General features: G+C 47.3%; 1 protein-coding gene and 1 long non-coding RNA gene across 4 annotated transcripts; one reads left to right on the top strand and one right to left on the bottom strand.

The window, feature by feature from the left end:
* Positions 1-80: 80 nt before the first annotated feature.
* Positions 81-19698, bottom strand: LOC118505709 (non-canonical poly(A) RNA polymerase protein Trf4-1-like). Of its 3 annotated transcripts, none has more exons than XR_004905443.1 (7): positions 15282-16087; positions 5571-5749; positions 5036-5482; positions 4838-4972; positions 4043-4764; positions 3037-3952; positions 81-868 (listed from the first exon to the last, which is right to left on the bottom strand). XR_004905443.1 is itself a non-coding variant. In XM_036041877.1 (7 exons), exons 2-7 carry the CDS (start codon positions 16085-16087, stop codon positions 3128-3130), a joined length of 3114 nt encoding a protein of 1037 aa, XP_035897770.1. In that variant the 5' UTR covers positions 16088-17556; positions 19614-19698; the 3' UTR covers positions 2033-3127. The 3 variants fall into 3 exon arrangements, 2 of the variants coding, with proteins under 2 accessions (XP_035897770.1, XP_035897769.1); XM_036041877.1 differs by lacking the exon at positions 81-868 and adding an exon at positions 19614-19698 and having other exon boundaries at positions 2033-3952; positions 15282-17556; XM_036041876.1 differs by lacking the exon at positions 81-868 and adding an exon at positions 19119-19661 and having other exon boundaries at positions 2033-3952; positions 15282-17556.
* On the top strand, positions 11254-13191 carry LOC118505725. The gene is made up of 2 exons (XR_004905444.1): positions 11254-11411; positions 12249-13191. It is a non-coding gene; the product is annotated as an uncharacterized LOC118505725 (long non-coding RNA).
* Positions 19699-20112: the final 414 nt, after the last annotated feature.

Below are 20112 nucleotides of genomic sequence, written 5' to 3' on the forward strand. Positions count from 1 at the left end.
CTGGATCTTTCTTTCCCTCCCTGTAGTAGTGGCTAATGCAAGCGCGCACGAAAGCGCATTAAAAGGCACACTCCAGGATATTCCTTTCCGGTTTGGCATTTTGTGTGCCATAACGGGGGTGATCTTTTTTTGTTTAAATCGTCGGTTTTTTTTGCATTTATTTACGTCACTTTCTGTTTCGGTTCCGGTATATATGTACACACGGCTTACGGCGTCTAGGTATTACTTTACAGATATAAATTATACAGGTGCATCTTTGTACTCAAAATGACTGGTTTCTGTTGTGTTGTTTGCAGGTGTTTTTTCGCCCCTATTTTCATTCATTACTGTCTCGTTCCCCACTCACTGCCCTGATTAGAAGAGGGTCTTTAGTGTGTGTGTGTGTCTTAAAGTAAGTATTGTTGTTGTTGTTGTTGGGGCGGTCTTATTGCTTTGCTCGGCTCTAGTGGGTGGTGGTATCGATTTAAATGTTTCCTTTGTTTTTTTGAGTGATTTCTGGTTTGATTATCTCTCTCTACATGAGCGAAGAAGAATCTTGCGATCGGTTTACACACACACACACACACACACATTACTAGCTACGCAAACGCATTTGTTAGAAATATTACAACAAAACGGGATCATTTTTCGTTTGGCAACACCACGCAACTGGAGGGGGGTGGCATCTTAGCTTAACACTTAACAACGGCTGCTTAAGGAAAGAAAGTCGCTTGCTAATGAGGATATAGAGGCATTGTACCGCTTATATACTACTTTTGTTTTCTATTCAAAATCGGGCATGTGGTGTTGACTGGAGCACGGAGGACGACACATCATGTGTTATTGATTTTCCTACACTAAAAACCGTGAGTGTGTGTGTGTGTGTGTGAGTGTTCGCTTCTAGAGATCGTAGCAATCGGGCTTTTTGATTAACACAGATTCTGTTTATCTATCTGATCCCTCTTTGCTCGATGCTTTCCCTTTCAACCCCCATACGCTTCTCTCTAAGTATCATAAATGCACTTTGCCAGGATAGTAAATCGCTAACATTGCTCTTGTTTTCCGAATAAAATTCCCTCCTCCCAAACCCACATCGTTAATGGCAGTTGAGTCGTGATCAGGTGTGGGGCTGCACGCTTGTTTGGTGAGCCGGATTCCCCAACCAGAAAAGAGAGAGAGTGTGCCGGCGGTGTCTGTCTGTTTTACGTATTGATTGATTTTGTCTGAATTGCTGCTATATGACGCGATTTCATCTTCTTTCTAAAACTACGCACGCAAACTATGTGTTTAGGCAGATTTGGAGTGTATTTTCGTTACTATTGTTTTTTGCTTTGTCCGCACACACACACACACACATAACGTACCGTGGACTGGGGAAGCACAAAATTTGAGCCAACGAAAGAGAAACAATGCACGACTTTTATGTACAGAAGCAAAGAGCGCAGCAGCACACGGGAAGGTTCAACCGATCGGTAAACTATACGACGCTTAACGGTAAGCCTTTTGTAGTAAGCCATTCATAAGGCAAGGTGGTGTGCGACCAGTGAACCAAACGTTTGATGTAGCTATCTGAGAATATGATTTGCTGTGTCCTCCTAGCCGGTAGTAGACAAACCGAAGTAATAGTATTTTGCATGCGCTGGTAGTAGAGTTTACATTCTGTCGCAGTAATAGTAGGTTTTTAACCGAGCAAGCCGCCCCTCTACCCGTGAGCCGGGTGGCGAAAGAAATCTGCCGTGAAGAATATTTTCAATATTTACATTGTACAACACGCATACAAAACAGTCTGGAGGAAAAGAAACGTTCTATCGCTCTCTCTCTCTCTCTCTTACAGCGGGCAAATAATTTATCCACTCACTCGCCTACACTAACTCCTGTCATCGGACACATTATGCTATCCGGATGTTCGCTTCTGTTTGCGTCTCGCATGCTTAACACACAGTTCTCTCACTTCTACAACAATCCAATAACAAAGTCACACAGCACACATACAAAAACTAGTGTTTCGAGCCCTAACATTGCAAACCCCTTTCGCCATTATCAGCCGCAAACAAAACAACCGTGGCCACTTACACTGTTCGCCTTTTCGTTACTACTTATACCCCTATATTGTGTAGTGTGTAGCTCCGTGTTTTTATTTATTTTATTTTGTTTGCTAATACAACGGACGCTTCTTTTTTTTCATACGGAGTTTGGAAGTGTTCTGGATATGGTTCCAGAAGAAGAAGAAAAAAACAAACAGAGACAATACATCCTCTAAAAACACAAAAAATGTTAACAAAACAAAAATCTAACCTCAAACTCATAGAAAAAAATAAACAGTTGAGACAAGCGAGAACGAACAAGTTAGTGACTTAAAAGAGGAAAAGTAGTGGTAGATTCGATAGAGGCCAAGAGAAAGCCATCCAAGAGCTGCGTTAAAGTAGGTAAACCTGATCGGGTCTGTGAGTTGTATGGGAACGTGTAAACGATCATAACAGCAGCAGGCAAAGAAGGATCCGGAAAACACGCCAGCCAGCCAGCCAGAGTCATAGGATTCCCAGGTTGCACCTTGGGAGGAGAAAACGCCAAAGCTAAAGCTATCAGCAGCACACGGAACAGCCGAGAGAAACGCGGGGCTTGGATAATATGTACAGCCGAATGTAATGGCAGCAAATAATAAGTAAACGTCGGTAATTAATATACGCTTAAACGTAGGTAATGTGTAGCTTGTGGCTAGTGAGTGTGAATGTAAAGAGTTGCGGCGCGGTTCTAATCTCTTTCCCCCGAATACGTTCCCTGTACGTCGTCGGTTGCGACGTACACCCGACCTCGTACGTTGCTTCCGTTCCGTTCTTCGTTATACTACTACGCTAGTACGACTACTTCTGCTACCCCTTCTACTACCCTTGTTTTGCCTTTCCCACGCATCACATTCTGTGTATCGAGTGGCTCAATACGCCGCTGCCTAGCGCGACACCACTGGGTGTGCATTTTCTCCCCCAATTATTAGCCAGCCATCCACTATCCTTTTCGAATTTCACTTTCAATTCAACCGGAAGCTAATAGTAGTGTGGCTGTGTGTGTGTGTGTGTGTGTGTGTGCATATTGTTTAGTAGTGATAGTAGCGGAACCTTTGCAGGTAGGCCGCCCCTACCACGGATGGCTATCATCGGCTGTCCAAGGTGGCCGCCGTCGTCGCCGTGCTACCACCGTTGCCACCGCTGGCTGCTCCCGGCCCACCGGCAGCCGTCATTGCCAGCCCAAAGCTAATTGGTCCCGTCGTGACCGCCATCGGACCACTGCCACCACCACCACCACCACCGCCACCAACACTCTTCTTCTCTCCCGGCGACACAGTCTTTTTGCGTTTGGAGGAGTTTGTACCACTGTGGGAGGATTTTTTGTTGCTGCTGCTGCTGCTGCTGCTGCTGCTGCTAGAGGAATTAACGCCTGCCGCGCTTGACACAACCGCACTGTTTGGTCCTCCACTGCCGGGGGCCATTATCACCACATTGCTGCCGGCGAGCGCATTCGACGGTAGCAGTGGCAGTCCACCGACAACAACGGTTGCCGCCGTAGCGGCTTTCGGGCTGCCCGCACGATGATGGAGGTGGTGTTGGTGGTGGTGATGGTAGTGCAGATTGTTTTCGTCATTCACAACCATGCCGGCGACTAGGTGGCTATTGCTACTGCTATTACTATTATTGCTTACATCGGAGGAAGGGTACGCGGCCGGGGACGTGTTGGTGGGCATTTTGAGCATGCTCGAGGCTGACCGTCGGTTTTTGCTGTTGTGACGAATCAGTCCGCCGTTCTGCTGCTGCTGTTGCGGCTGCACATTGTAAGCAGCATTGCTATTGCCATTGACCATACCGTTGCCGGTCGATGGGATCCGCTCGGTGCTGTTGCGACCGTACAGGGTCTTGTTGCCGCCGCTAACAATTTGCTGCTGGTGCTGATTCGGTGACGGCACGATGCGACGATTGTTCATCTACCGAGAGGTAAAACAACATTGGGATCGTGCATCTTTCCGCAAATGCTTTATTATCGTATTGCGCGTTGCTGGCCGCTTGTTACTTACGTTGCTGTAGCTGAGCACCGGCCCATCGACGACGATACTGCCGTTTGGGTCCGTCGACATTTGCTGCTGCTGCTGCTGCTGCTGGTGCTGATGGTGCGTCATGTTAAGCATATTGTTCTCCTCTATGAGCAGATCGTGCGGATGGGGCGCGGTCGAGAGCATCATGATCGTGCCGGCCGGCGGACCCCCGTTCAGCTCGTGCAGCTCGATCGGTGGCGAACGGGTCGTTAGGCCGGCGGCGGACGATGACGGCGAAATATCACGGGCCGTCGTCGTCGGCGTGCTGTTGCAGTGAAAGTCCCCACTGGCGCCTCCGCCATCGCTGTCCATACTTTCCTCGGACAGTTCCACACTGGACGAGCTCGGTCGCCTTCGGATGACATGGCGCGGATACTGCTGGTGAATGTGATGAATGACGGCCGGCTGCTGAGGTATGTGACGCGGCGCTGCTGCCGTTTGCTGCGGTTGAAGCGGTAGGTAATGGTCGCCCAGCAGAACCGTCGTCGTGGTAAGCGGCTGCTGTAAGCTCGGTTGCCGGGTCAGCTTTTCCTCGAACGTGTCCTTTATCCACTTGCGATACTCAATCACTTCGTCCGTTACGCGTATTATTCGGCCCAATATGCTTTGTCGGTTACAATCGTTCAGATTTTTGTCCAACGGCAGGACGGCTTGCACCAGCACTATGTACGCGTACTCGAACGCTTGCTTGACGTGTAGCGCACCTGTAACGGAGGAACCGGGAGTGCATTAGTGAATGAGCACTTAAGGTGGTGTAGAGTGCGCATCGAGACCCACCATAGGAAGAACGACCAATATCGTTGCCCGGCGTTAGTGGGTCCTCTATACACAGCAAGCTCGGTCGGTGGCCATCTATCATTTCTCGCTGCAGCTCTTCTTTCGGTATGTATCGTCCCGATTTCACGCTAATACCTGCGCAATGCAATGCAAATTAATACAAAATCACAACCAAAGCAAACCAATCTCCCGACCTACCAATCTTCATGTAGTTAAACTTGCGACCGTAAAGCTCGAAGAACTCGATCAACAGTACGCCCAGATTGGAGCACGCGTTCGGCTTTTGGTGATGCTGTTGCAGGAAGCTAATGCACATCAGTATCAGCGAGTAGGAGGAAATGCCACCGGTAAACACCTCGTTCAGGTCGCGCTGCAGCAGGAACTGCTTCAACACGAGCACCAGCTTCTCCAGCACCGGATAGTCGCGCTTGAAGCCCTTGATCAGCTTCGCCGACTGTACGCCGGACTCCATGTTGAAGGAAATGTCCACCTTGATTTGCGTCTGCCGATCGGTCAGCTTCACTATCGGCACCGACGCCTTGTCGAGCACGCGGACGGAATTGGGCTCGGCGATGCCTTGATTGATCAGTTCCATCTCGAGCGTGCGTAGTGGCAAGTTAACCCATTGGCCGATTACAACCAGGTCTGCAGCGGCACAGGGGGGAGGAGGATAGAACAGTGTTGTCCGTTAGTAATGCGTACAACCGGAAGGACAACCATCGACGCCACTTACCGATATCGCTCGTTGGTAGGTAGAGCCCCGTTCGGAATGAACCGAACATTTCCACCCTTGCCGAGGGCCAGAGATTCAGCACGATCTGTTCTATCCGGCCCACCACCTTCACACGGAGGGCATGCTCGGTCGGAGTGGCGATCATGTGCGCGTAAAACTGTTCTATCTCTTGGTGTAAGCTGTAGAGGGGGATGAAAGGAAGAAAAATGGGCTTTCATTAGTATAGGTAATGTGGTAAAAAAAAATACGTAAAATTCCGTACGCCTACAATACAGATTCGTGGCGAGTGGAGTGAGAGAAGCTTCTCTCACATCTGCATAATATCTTACCAGACGACCTTGAAAAGAAAATTCCCCAAACTGTTACTGCTGTCGACTGCGTTACGTCTCAAGTTCGTACACAACACAAACACAACCCTCGGCTTGATAAACGACCGGATGATGATGATGATGATGATCGCATTGTGGCATCCGTTACCGCATATGTACAGTGTTAGATAAAACAAGTGCACAGCGTAGTATTAACGAAAAAAAAGTCGTCCATAATTTCTTCATATTACACCTGTTTACAGTCACAGTCGAATCGCTCATCGTTTGCTTAGACTCACGAGCTGCCTGCTTCGATTTGCGTGCCATTACCATCGAAAGAGCGATTTGTGAATGTTAGCACATTTCAAATTCGCTTCTTTTCTCAAAGCAATAGTTTTTTTTTCTTATCGCTTAAACTTACGGATAATTTTAAAAGGATAATTGTAACGACTAAATGCATTGGAAAGCATTATTTTAAACTATTTTACACGTATTTTACATATTGTGTCAAAGCAAAAATGAACGATACATACAAACTATTTCATGAAATTCAATGAAAAATATTGAAAAACAGGAATGTAATAGCTTGATGAACTTTTCTAAATTCCTAAATTCTAAATTCTTCGCCGTTCGGACCCGTTCATTTCCGCTAGTTTAATGTATAGATCACCACTAAACTCTGAAAAACTAGTCTTGTGTATCGATAGTGTTCGACGTTGGTATTGTACTACACATTTTTTCGTCAATTACGGTTTATTAATCGTTTGTTCGTATAAAAATGCCGACGAAATGTTTTCTAATGGTAACGAACTAACCGGTCAGTTCATTACACCAAATGCTTCATACAGGAGCAATCAAAAATCCATGTATATCGGCACGTGATTCCATGGCAACGGCATGTGATTCGGTCGTCATGTCGCGCAATCGATGGTGTGGGCATGCAAATCGAAGCAAGCAGCTTGTGAATCGAAGCAAACGGTGAGCGATTCGACTGTAACTGTAAATGAGACGTCCACGTTGAAGGAAAAATCTATTGGAGGAACTCCCTGATCACTCTCTCTCTCCTTCTCTCTTTCTCTCTTCTTGGCCTAACCGATCTCTTATCAGATCATGCCTGCCATTTCCTGCTTACTAGTTGGATAGTCAGTCCTCACTACAAAGGGAGCGGGTCCGGATGGGATTTGAACCCCGATCCTGCCGTATGAAGACCCCCGCGCCGTTGTCGCCCCATCAGTTGCGCTTGTTTTGTCCGCTACTGTACATTTGCAGCAGAGCACAACTTTTAAACCAAACCAGCACATCTCTCTCTCTCGCTGTCTGTCCGTTGAGAAGGTGGGATGACGACGTCGTGCGCAAAAAAAAGAATCAGTTTGTTCCCATTATTGTAACACTGTGCTGCCGTAACACGTGGTGTGGGTCGATGTTTAAACGGCAGATGATTCATAAACAAATGAATTTCAACCGACACCGCCGAGCGAACCGGGCGTTCCCGGGGTTGTGTACGTACGAAAAACATGGAAGGAAGACGACTCCGATCGGGGCCACCTGTTTCTGTGAAAACCGGGAGATATTCAGATACCAGCGTCTTCTAGAAATTTTGTAGATAAGTTGCCGGTCGAACAATAACTATATCGAAGTCGCTGCATTCCGTTGAAAAATTAAGCGCAATTTGGGAGCTTATCGTTGCAAATGATTTTTGCTTAATCTCAGCTCCACCATCCGTCTACTGACCGATTAATAAGTAAAATACTGCCCCCGAAGTACCTGAGTGCAAAATAAAAATTACCCACCGAGCGATAAGGCCGCCACCGTACCTTTACTTTACTGACCCGAGTGGCGAATTTTCCCAAACTTTAACCGAACATCATCAACACAGTCAGTGATGTGTTTGGCGCTGGAACCACCTGTTGTAATTAATTGTGCACGAATCTGCGGATAAACGATAGTGTAATCTAACCCCCCATGTAGTTAATTCATCGCCGAATCGTTTCCAATCGCCAACGCCGGGCTGGTAATCTACACAATATCTTGCGTACATAATGAATCTATCTAATTCAAACGAAAAAGGGATGGATGGAACGAAGGCTTTTTCCCCCCCTATTCCCTCGTTCGATACGTTTTCCATTTTCTTTACTCAATTTTCCAATTTCCAACTCTTCTCGATTGATTATTATTGTACCGCCGTAAGCAACCTAACACACACATCCTCATCGTGCGCAGGCAGGCAGGGGAAGCATTCGTGTTAATGAAATACGAAAGAAACGATTTTCATTATACATCCCTAGCAGGGAAAAAAAAGCACAAGCTGGTACAGTAAAGCAATAGTCCCACCAAAAGCAAGATAAAATCACACCTCTTCAGTTGATGTGTTTTTTGGCTCCACCAGGAAAGAAGAAAGGAAAAGAACCGTGGAGAAAGCATGAGCTACTCGTAAGAAAAGACAAAAATGAAAACGTTTTACGGCAAGCTCTTCTTCCCTAAACTGCGAACCACTTGCCGGTTGTTCGTTCCTTTCACCTGTGTTTCTGCTACTCAACTCACCCAAACCCCATGCGATCGTGGGGAACGAACGTGTAATAGTTTTGGGGCGAAGCAAACTAAGTTAATAAGGTACGGAGAGTACGTGGTGATGATGATGGTGAACCCTTATGCACACACACACACGCACAATAAAGTGCAAGCGATGCACCAAAACGCTCCAATGATTAGAGACGGTGTTGCAACTGCACCAACGCCGGTGTGTGTGCTGCCGGCATGTGCGTTCCCTCCTGCCCGGTTTCTGGGAAAAGAGACGCACGAAATACGCGGAACGAACAGACGTCGTTTCGGTGGTGGGGTGGTGAAAGGGCGCGCATCGTTGACTAGCCGACCGTTGGACGAATTATACGACGACGAACGCTTGTTGCCTGCCTGCTACCCTTCTGCAGTTCCATTCGGGGTTCGTGTGCACTGCCGCCTTTCATTGATATCGCTCACTGTTTAGGGGGTGCAAATTTCTTCAACCTTTCGTTGCCCAATTATCATGCACACAATTAGCAGCCCCATGGTGGTTGGTGCCGAGGGTTTTCGAGGTGAGGAAAGGGAATGAAAAGACAGGAAAAAAGGAATATAAGTGATCCGACAGCTTAACCAACTGAACATCCTGATGATCGGATTCATATCAGAGGGATTACATCGGTACCTGGTCACGGTCTAGGGGGACGTATCAACGCCATCACTGCTCCAACTCATTTTGGGTCCAAAAAAAACTGTTAACCAAGGTCGTCCTAGGTGGCATTCTCATGACATGATCAGTCCACAGTCCTGAGATCATCAGGGACAGCACGTAGAGCCTCTAGCAATTATGTTCTTCCAGATCCAAGATGGCATCAAGTCTCCACAGAACCAGCTTACCCGTCAGAACAGATATGTTGAGTGAAGACGTTTTGGCCTGAAGTTTGAAAGGTGCGATCACCTATCTATACATCTATTCTGCGAAAATCAGTGTTTGTTAGCAGGGTCGCTGGTGGTACCACCATCAGAGTTAGGGTTTCTTCCCGTTCTCTCCAACCTGAGGTTATGTACCGCCTGATCGTTCTTTTGGTAAGCTTCCACTATCTAGGGTGAACCTCATACCGATGATGGGGCTTCATCTTCTTCCTTGGCACTATAAAACCTCGAGAGGTCTCGGCCTGCCATTTCTGGCTTTCTGTGACTTAATTTTACCCGTAGTAAAGTAGTCTGCCTTACGTACGGGGAGGCGGTCTGGATGGAATTTGAACCACGGCCCTGGGATGATGGCTATGTCAACAGAAAATTCCAGGATCTGGACAGATTTTAAGAAGCTCATCTCCAACATGTCCTTGGAGAGTGGAGTTGTCCATCCACCCCGTCACCTGACATGTGTTTTACCCTGGCTTTATTGTCATATGCAGCTTTAAACTCAATGAAGAGATGGTAGGAAAGTGTTTGCTATCTTTTCTGCGTCGATTTGTCGCAGTAGTGACGATCATAATGAATTTCGTTAGTCGAAAACGATGATCAGCGACAACTGTTTTCAACTCAAGGGAAGCAGCAGTAGAAGGTTCGACGAGTGGATCTTTGCTTGAACAGCTGTTTTATGTTTTTTTTTTCAATCGAATCAAATCTTGTCGTGTTTAAAAAAAGGCAAACTATCCACAATTATAAAGCCTATACAGCTCAGATGATAGATAAGCGAAGAATGTCGGTAAAGCAACATGACATGTTGCTTCGAATCTGACATCCTAATCAGACACAATAGACAAAAGAAGTTCTTCCCCGTCACGTCACAACAGTGAGGAATGCGTGTACGACAAATATAAGGTGCAGTGAGCCCGTAACAACGCTCTAACAAGATCATGACGATCGTTTGCAATCGTCCAACCCGTTCGCCACCCGCCATTTAGACAAATGACACGGGAATAAAAATGAAAGTAGCAACAACTGTGCAAAAACAAAATGGACCATCACCCACACAATGTACTCCTGTAACACCGTGCGATATGGGCGCCGGGGGTGGGGGGGGGAGGGTGGTTGCAAACACAACTGGACAAATAGACAGACACACGAATGTATCCATCCTCTCTGGCACGAACTTGCCTAACCCCCTTCGCTCCTAACGAACGCTTCCAGCGCGTGATGGCTGTGTGCGAAAAAAAAGCTACAGTTCGTTAGCAGGTTGTTGTCTTACGTCTGTTTCCTGGACCACAACAAGGCTTCCCTTTGACGTACATGGTTCGTGCGCGCGATGATGGTTGGATTTTTTGGGCACCGTACGCTTCCTCCTTTTACCCCTGGGCTTCTGGTAACCCCCCCCCACACGGACACAACAGCTGTTTGTTGCAGAAGTGTACGGTGCATTGCAGCAACTCATCTGCGTGACACTAGAGCTGCGATGCGAGAGGTGCGCGTCCAAGGTGCTATTTATCATTGACGCAACCGAGTGGCAACACCTTTATATGCGCTCCTCGGTATATTGTCTCGCTAATGCTTACTATCTGCATTAATCGAGAAGTGGTGGGAAAGTTTCGATCAGCGGATGCGATCAATCATCTGCATCCCGTGTCGCAGGCCCAGTAGTTTATGTTTACGGGCGTGTTTAGCCTACAAGAAAAAGAAAACCAAACACCCCTTAACGTGTGTCAGATGCATCCGCATGACGGATGCCACTATTTGCCACCGGTAAACACGAGGCATTTTTAATCACTGTCCCCCAGTCATTATTAGTACACGCGTACAGGCGAACGAGTAGCCATCACACGTCGTTGATATTGGTTGGACCCATTCAACAAAGCAGCAGCCCCCCCCAGCATCACACATCGATACACTACCGCGTGACGTCACAATGTCATCCGGATTGTTTCTCCTCCTCTCCATCACCATACGATCAGTCTGTGCTCTCGCCGCCATACTTCGCGCACAAACGTAAGCGTATCGTTTCCGGTTCATCAACATGACAAGGACGGAACTGTCGAGCAGCAGCAGTTGTGCTGTAGTGTTGCTATTCTGTCACCCTCATCAACATCGCCCAGAGGTAATCGTGCAACCGAACTGGTCCAAACTCTGAGCGACGCACTTTTTTTTCGAAACCAAAAAATGTCGAAACAAGAATCGGTCTGAACGAATTATTGGGAACGCTCTGCTGTAGAGTATGCGATCGTGTCGCGTGTTTCATTGTAACAAGAACAGTCAATTTAAAATGTATTTTTCAATGCCCCTTGTTGTAGTGCTTCGCGTCTTTTCGGTGCATTAAGCAGCTCACTCACTTGACACCAAGATTTGATGTACGGACGCCGGAGACGGAGAGGTTTACCGAAAGTCCGTGCGCGCTACACCGATTCGCCCTGATTTGTCTAACGTTTCATAGCTCGTTTTGCGAAAAAATAATAGTTATCTTGAGCTATTTGACACTTTATACGGTGGCAGTATTACATTACATTAGGACGAGAGTTTTGTATGCGGCTGCTAAGGCTGCTGCCATAAGGAACAAATTGGTAATATCTCATCGCCATATCTAGCGATATCCTGCGATAACACGTTGGTGATATTTGCTTGCTCCATTATGTGACATTTTCTCTCATTCCTTGATGCCGACAGCCGCAACACGGGGCTGAAGGTTAGCGTCTGTACCACGCGACTTCTTCCTGAAGTCGTCTACACGATATCCTTGAAATGGTGACAGTGACGCCACACAAGAGGACATTTTTCAATAGTTTGCTTGGTGCTCTCGGTGCACAGAACTTTCCATTGCTTAAAACTGTACTACTCAAAGATGTTTGTGTTACAAAACCGAAGCAAATGTTCAACAATCTTATCAGTTTCCCAGCCCAAAACCATGGCCGCTCTCTGAAATCTCTGCCCATTTTTCCAGCACACTAGCCGCAGTAAACTAAAGTAAGGCAACACTATAAGGTCAACATTAGCTACCGCATGCTAATGATAAGAGTGCACACACCAAAGCACACACACGCCTATGATGTGGACACGATGCTATCGCCGTCCACCACGAGGTGTAGTGCGCTTTCGTAAACGGCTCGCGATCCGGACCCGGATTGTCCACCGGGCATCGTATTGCGGGTGTGTTGGCTCTGCCACCTCTTCCTACCCTCCATCCCTCCAACATCGAATGGGCAAGATTGTGCCGGAAACGCAGCAACCCCAAAACGGAAGGTGCTAAAATAACGAACGAAATCACAGCAATTGCTTATGCAGAATCAATAACAACCGAACCTTCACTTCCATTTTCACCCCAACAGGAAAAATCCTACCAACCACCACCATCAAAGCCAGCAAAAAAAAAAAAAAGAAGAAGCACGAGAGCACAGTGGAACTAGAGCACACAGGGAATGTGCGTTATTACCGGGCTGGTCGTCAGCCCACCTCTTTTGCCGGCAGCGCGAACAGGTTGTAAAAGCAGAGGTCGCCGCCGAACCGTTCCGGCTGATTATAGAATCGCGCAAAATAATCCGCGTGCGCGCACACGGCGTGCCGTAGGTAATCTTGTTTCGCGGCGGCATGCGGTCGTTGTTGCTGCCGGTCTTCTCTTACGTTTGCGTACGTCGGATGGTAGCACGGGCAGGCAGGCAGCTCGCGCAGCACGAGACAAAATCAACCAACGTCAAGAAGATTGGGGTAGCAACAGGAAATACTATGTAATGCGCTGACCGGGGTACGGCACCCGAACTGTGTGAATGAAACCCACCCTCCTCATGGTCGTTTTTCTGCGCTTTCTTTGAGCGAGAGATGTGTAGATAGTCCACTGAGCGATTTTTTTTTCTGTTAAATATAGCTGCGAAATGTGGGAAGAACACCGACAAGTTTGCGACCTATATTTCTTCTTGGACGCCACAAAGCTTCAGTCATTTCTTAGCCTCTTGACTTGCTTGTTGCAGCACGGTCTGGACAGGATTTGATACCCAGGCCGGGCCAATTTTTACTACACTACAAGCTATTAGAGTTGATTTGAAGTGCCAAAGCATAGGAAGAATATTGTTCCAATTCTGTGCAGAAAATAGACTACATCATCTTTGATGACAATCGTAGCTTCAGTCACATGTAGAGAGGGAAAACGGGCAGATAACCACACCACAGTTATCAGTGCGCGTCGTGGTAGATACAGAAGACGACGATGGGCCTATAGCACCGAATCCATTACCTGGTGTCTCTTTCGCACTCGCGTTGGTGCGCTTATTACACCACACCATGCAAAATGGTATAATAACAATCAGCGGTGTTTGTTCTTATCACGGCACCCGGTCCACCATTGGTACACGATCGGGAATCAAAACAGAATGCGCACTCCGCCCTAAGGTGGCGTACGGAACCTGGTTCCAGTTTAGTAGCACCGGCTGGCCGCGGCCTGAAGTGCAAATCATCCACATCCTTTCAAAATTTCCTTACTGCGTCACAGCTACCCACCCCCATACGTTCGGTGGTGAAGTGGGTGGGTGGCTTCGGTTGTTGGTTTTTAGATTCCGTTTTGTACACCCATTTTGCTGATAATCGTTTATCAATGATTGTGTAGTGGGCGAGTATTGATAATTTCTTCTCGTATGATTCATATCAAAACATCCTGTGGCGAAAACAACTCACTCAGATGATGATCAAAACGTGTCATTCATCGACTCTACTTGCAAAATTGAGAAGATCCGATCCTAGCTGGATTCTCACGAAGCCGTTTACATTTCATTTCTAAGACATTTTAAACGTTACTTGATTGACATTCGCAATCTCTGGAAGGTCTCGGTCTGACATTTAGTCTGGAGCGACGCTGACGTTTGGCTCTCCATGCCAACCGGCAAAGCCGCCTCCGATTGAATTTGGGACCTGTGACTCGACTATCTGTTGCACACTATCGTGGTCGTATTAGCAACGATCAACTTTGCTGTCAACTGCTGCTTCGAAATCGCTCCACCTGTTCGCTCCTTTCGCTGACGAATGCTAGGCAAAAATTACCTTACTGCTTGAACTGAAATCTTCACACAACCCCATAAAACAAGCTGCCACATTCCAACTGCACCATAAAACGTTCGGCTATCATGCATGGTGTGTGTGTGTGTGTGTGGAAGGTGGTGCAGCAAAGTATTCCGCATTTCTGTTTGACTTTCCTAGCCCGGGACTCAGGTTACACAGCGGGCAGGCTGTGATGCTGCCGAGATGCTAATGCGGGATACAGAAACAGAGCGAAAAATAAAACATAAGACCTGCATCGCTTATGTAGCGAAGGCGAAGGTCATCGAGTTCCCCTTTTGTTTGTCTTTCTGGTTTCCTTTCGCGCCAGCGTGCAGTCGATCTCGTTCGCTCTCCCGACCTCGCCGACGTTCTGGAATATGCGTCGTTGTTGGTTGAACAATCAACGTCCGAAAACTGCGTCGTTTGTTTGGGTGTTTTGATGGTTCTATCCGCGCGCGCGTTGCTACTACTACTTGCAGTATTCACGGGGTGGATGTGTTAGACACGTCCTGCCATCCACCACACATTGATCGACGACGTTACCGCTGAACTCTTACATTGTCCCTTTAGAGATTTTTTTTCGGAAGTAAAGGGACAAGGGACAAACCAACAATAAAATAAAAAAAAAACTCAATCATAAAAGGCCACATTTTGCAAAGCATGAAAAACCCACCAAATTGACCACTGTGTGTACATCGCACACACGGTCAGGAACGTTAAACAAAAGATAAGATAAAGGTAACGTAATATGTTAGCCCCCTTAAAAAGCCACCCAACCCCTCGCTCGCCGATCATAAGTCCTCGCTATTACTGTTTCCATCTTATTCTTCTTTTCCATTGGCGCTACAACCTTGGCGAGGTGTTGGGGTTGGCTGATTTCCGATCTGATACCGATTACCAATGTTTCTCTAAAAAGAAATGTAAAACAATCCTTCCCATATTCAAAACTCACCCAATGATTCCTCGGCCATACTTAAAGTTTGGCGGCCGCCAGGGACATCCACCGTACACACCGATCAGCCGCGTATGCTGCTTGTTCATGTTGAATGTGCTGGCCTTATTGTCCGTCATCATGCTGCCCAGTTTCTTGCGCACCGGGTTATAGTTCTTCTCGCTACTCGCTATACCGGTTCCGGTTCCGCATCCACCTTTTCCGACCATGTTGTTGTTGTTGTTGTTGTTGGTGCAGCCGTTACCGCCGCCCGTCGTCAGCTCTCCGCCGTTCGTCGTGCCGCCACCGTTGCTGTTGTTGCAATTGCTGTTTGAATTATTGTTGGTTCCTCCGTTCCCATTGCCCGGGGTGGTGACGTTGTTGCTGTTTCCGTTTAGTATACTACTGTTGACCAGTGCCGCAGCGTTGCCACCGGTACCGCTGAAGATGGTCGGTTTGTCGTTGGTACCGTTGTTGTTGTTGTTGCCGCTACTATTCTTCCCCGTCGATTCGATTGCGGGTGACGGTTGCTGCTGCTGCTGATGATGATTGCCGACACCGTTGTTGTTGTTGTTGTTGTTGTTGTTCCCACTGTTGGAATTATTAAACGGCAGCTCGTGTTGCTTTTGATCGCCGAGGGCACCCAGCGTACCACCGCCGCGGGATACCGCAGGACCCTTCAACGCTTCCTGTCCATTATTGCTACCGGGACCGTAGTTAGCGTGCAGCGAACCGTACAGATCGGAGTTCGTGTCCCAAATGTTCATCCAGACTAGCTTCGACGGACCGTCTTGTTCCTCCTGATACCAAGCCACAGCACGGTCCATCTCGTGTGTGCAACAATACACTTACTACGCGGGACTAACGCTTTGACGCTTTTGCAGCGTTGTACTTAACACTTCGAAACACTTTTCTAGTTCGATTCTAACACACTAACTGCTTACACATCTAAAACCGACCGATTCCGTAATGTAAACAAGATTCGGAGAACAATCGGTCTAACTTACGCACTGACACGAACACACTCATACACGAGTAAAGCTAATGTGTAGTGTAGCTATGGTAATCCAATGAGCGCCCGTCGTAAATATATGTTTGCGCCGTCACGATTTTATCCACTAATTTTTTTTGTCTTCACTTTTTTTTTCTTGCTTACTATCACTTATGCGCGATTTACACAACTATGTGTTAAACGAATGGGTTGGGAACAAATATTATGCTCGCTTATCACATGATTTAAATATTTCCAATACACGGCGATGCTTATGTACTACTGCTACCACTAGGGAAGAGCCACTAAAATGGAATCAAAGTTCTTCTGTTTTCGTAACTGTCACTTTCGTCACCTTTATCCACTGTAGACCCATTAAAAAACCTGACATACACGCCAGAATGCAATATCACACACTCTCCAAGGGCGGGTTGGTTCTACCGCCTTCGATTTGGTTTTTTGTTCGCTCTGATTCGTCGCAGTAGCCCCCGTACAGTCCCCCCGACACAACACACGTTTATGATCTTACTATTTTATCTCAGCGAAGGAGAGATCACGTTTTTAATCATGTACAAACACACACTGCGCAACTAATTCCGAACGATCGTCGCACTGGGTCGACAATGCAAGGTCGATGAAGGGTTTTTGGGTTCGACTACTGCTGTTGCTGCTTGTGTCCGTGTGTTTGTTGCGGTGGTGGTGGTGGGATGATGGGTAGTCGTTGGTTGGGTATGGCAGTATAAACAGTGTTGTTTAATCTCGATCCACACGTACAACAAGGGAGCTCTCTCCCGGACAGTGCGTAAGTTTTGAGACTACGTTTACGCACACAACCCGTGACCACGGCGTCAAAGGAGAAACAGCAGCACCATCTCCTTTCGGGTGCGACGGCACACTAAGAGGCGCTTCGTGGACGATAACACCCGCTTACTACCGCACGACGCACGACACAGGTGGCGCTGCGTGTGTGCGTGCTTATGCGCACCGATCCGAGCGGTGGTTTTGCTATGATCAGCCGACGAATGTGCCTCGTCGCCTTGGTAGTAGTTGTGGTGGTCGATTTTTCGAAGGGACACTACCTGCTATATGCTCACGCGTGGCACAAACTTTCAGGGTCGTGCGTCTCCTTCATACGGGGTTTACTACACATGTCCTTTGGGGACTGGGTGTTGCTGCTACCACCCGGTTTAGCTTCTTCGGTCGCGATCAGTTGCAGGCGCACTCTTAACCTTCCGCCAACCGGCGCACCACCCTGTAGTAGACGAATTTCCTCCGCCCGAAATGGCAATCGATATCTCGCTGGGGCTGGGGAAGTGGAAAAGAAAAGATGGCAAACATGAAACGCGTTACTTAGAACCTCCCCACGGCTTCTGGGCATGGAAAAAAGTGAATGGTCGGATAAAGATTCTTGATTCCGTGCACACAGAGTGTGGTGCACAGCCTACTGTTGCTGGTGCCGGCATGATTTTCGGTCGTTAGGTTACTTAATGTGGGGTACACACCACACTTCAGCGGTTCTGTTGCTGAGCGATCCGTGACAAACAGGTTCTACCATTCGCTCAATGCCAACTACTCTACACCTTTTGGTGTGTTATTTTGTGCATCGATTCTTCCCCTTCCATTGTCGGTCGATTGAAGCTGCGAAATGGAATCTTCCAAAGCCGCATATTCCACCATTCCAATTTATGTGAAAAATATTAACGTAATTTAATAATTATTAATATGACTTGAAACAAACCGTACACGTGCTTACGCATGATAAAAAATTGTGCAAGGGAAGGCGAGTTTCTTTTATTGATAACATTTGACAACATCCTAATCGCCCTATCTCTGTCGCCCTCTACACTCTGTCTGTTGTGTGCTCACGATTACATGCTTAGGGCAGCATAGCTTAGGCACCGTTTAGACACGTCAGATCAGAGAGCATTCCTAAATAAAGAAAAAGCAGTAATGGATTTGTGTTGCTATTTCTCAGTTGCATTATACCGCCCAGAGACACCGCCAAAACATTAAAGATTTCTGATTTAGATCATTGTGGCCTCCAGGTGCTTTTACGTGAAAAATGTATAAATATTATGATATTTTTATAATAAAATTTCAATTGGTAAAGAATATTCTACCCGCAGCATCCAAATGTGCAACCATTTTTCTCCGCACCAGCGGAAACAAGACCAACACACTTGCAGCTCCGACACGTGCTCGCACCAACAAACCCACTACTACTACGACAACTGCATCCCCATATTATTCCACTAGCCGTACTACTTGGGTACGTGTCTAGACATCGCTTTAGCTTTCCCGTGCACCAGACAGAGAGATCGACCGTCGCCTGGAAGCGATAGTGCTCTCTCCCTTCCACATTACGCAGCATCGATCTTGATCATGAGAAGCGCTGCGAATGCATTTCTGAATCTTCGGGTGCTGTGGCTCTCGAAACAATAAAATCTACGCCAACTTTGACACTTGGCAACCGGAATTTTTTGAACGCGCCCTTGCTGCTCCCGTCGTCATGTTTCATTGCGTTCACCCACTGCTGTTGCTGCTTCTTCTTCCCAGTGCTGCTCCTGCGCTTACCACCCCTGCCTCACCACCACACTGCACATCTTCCCTACTACAAGAGGGTGTTCCGCAGTGAAATGAAACGCCAGAAAAAACCACACACACGTTTAATTAATCCACAACATTCGGGGCGGCGATTAATTCTTCCTTCTTTCATTCCTCTTCCCTTGCACTGTGCTCCCTCGCTCCACAAACCGCAGCGCACAAAGAGACGAAGTTAGCATAATCGGACGATGGAGATAGAACAAATCCGCACACTGACTGAACTAGCGACAAAAAAGGAATACAATTGCGAAAAATTTTCTCACCTCCTCCGTCTTCTTCTGCTTCTCTTCCTGATTCCTTTTGCACCAGAGCTCGCGAAATCACTTTTCCCGCAACCCCCCGTTACACACACACACACCGTACACGCACTAATCGGACAATTCTCTGTGATTGTCTAATGTTAGAATATCAGGTGATAAAAGAAGGAGCGAAGGGGTGAACAAAAGTGCTCCGCCACCGTTCCCGACCACCACAACACACACTTCTCTTCCTGTTGCCCCGGCCTCTGCGTTGTGCCTGTGTGTGACACGGCTCGCTTTTCCTTCTAAAAATCCTTCCCCCTGTCCGAGAACGCTCGGGTATTCGCTGCCGTGGGTTTTTGGCCGCTGTAGCCACTGTAACACACCCAGCCGGAATACAGCCAACACTATGGTCTGTCAACAGCACCGATAATGGTTATCACCGCGAGCCCCAACAGCACGATGCGTTTCTGTTACTATTTTATCACAAATTTGGTACTCTACTTCACGAAATTTTACCATGCGACCAACAGAAGGTGAAATGTATGATGGCAGCAGCAGCAGCAGCACCAGTAGCGCAGCACTTTCCTGCTGCGGCGAGAATTCGCCGAAAGGGCCAAGGTTGCTATAGAAAGGGAAGATGTTTGAAGGGCAGGGCTCGCAAACGGGGCGGTTTTTTATTATTGTTATTTTCCCATGTATTTAGCCAGCGGATGAATATCATCTGATCTGGGCTAGTAAAAAATATTATTAAAACAGATTTTCTGATTTTAAACTGATATCAATAGCGCACGCCCATTCAAAGCGGAGATAGCATAGATTGTAATGTAGAAATAAGTGGTTCAAAACATGAGGAAAAGAGATACTGAGACTGATTAGTTTGTTGGTCAAAATCGCAAGGATACAATGGTATGCGCAATATTTGAGTCTCATCTACCATAAGGTCCAGTGAACTAGTAGTCTGTTGGAGATCGGTCCTATTCATGGGTAAAGGCATACAGCCCAGGAAATAATATCC

This window comes from Anopheles stephensi, chromosome 2 (assembly GCF_013141755.1).
Source record: "Anopheles stephensi strain Indian chromosome 2, UCI_ANSTEP_V1.0, whole genome shotgun sequence".
Taxonomy (NCBI): domain Eukaryota; kingdom Metazoa; phylum Arthropoda; class Insecta; order Diptera; family Culicidae; genus Anopheles; species Anopheles stephensi.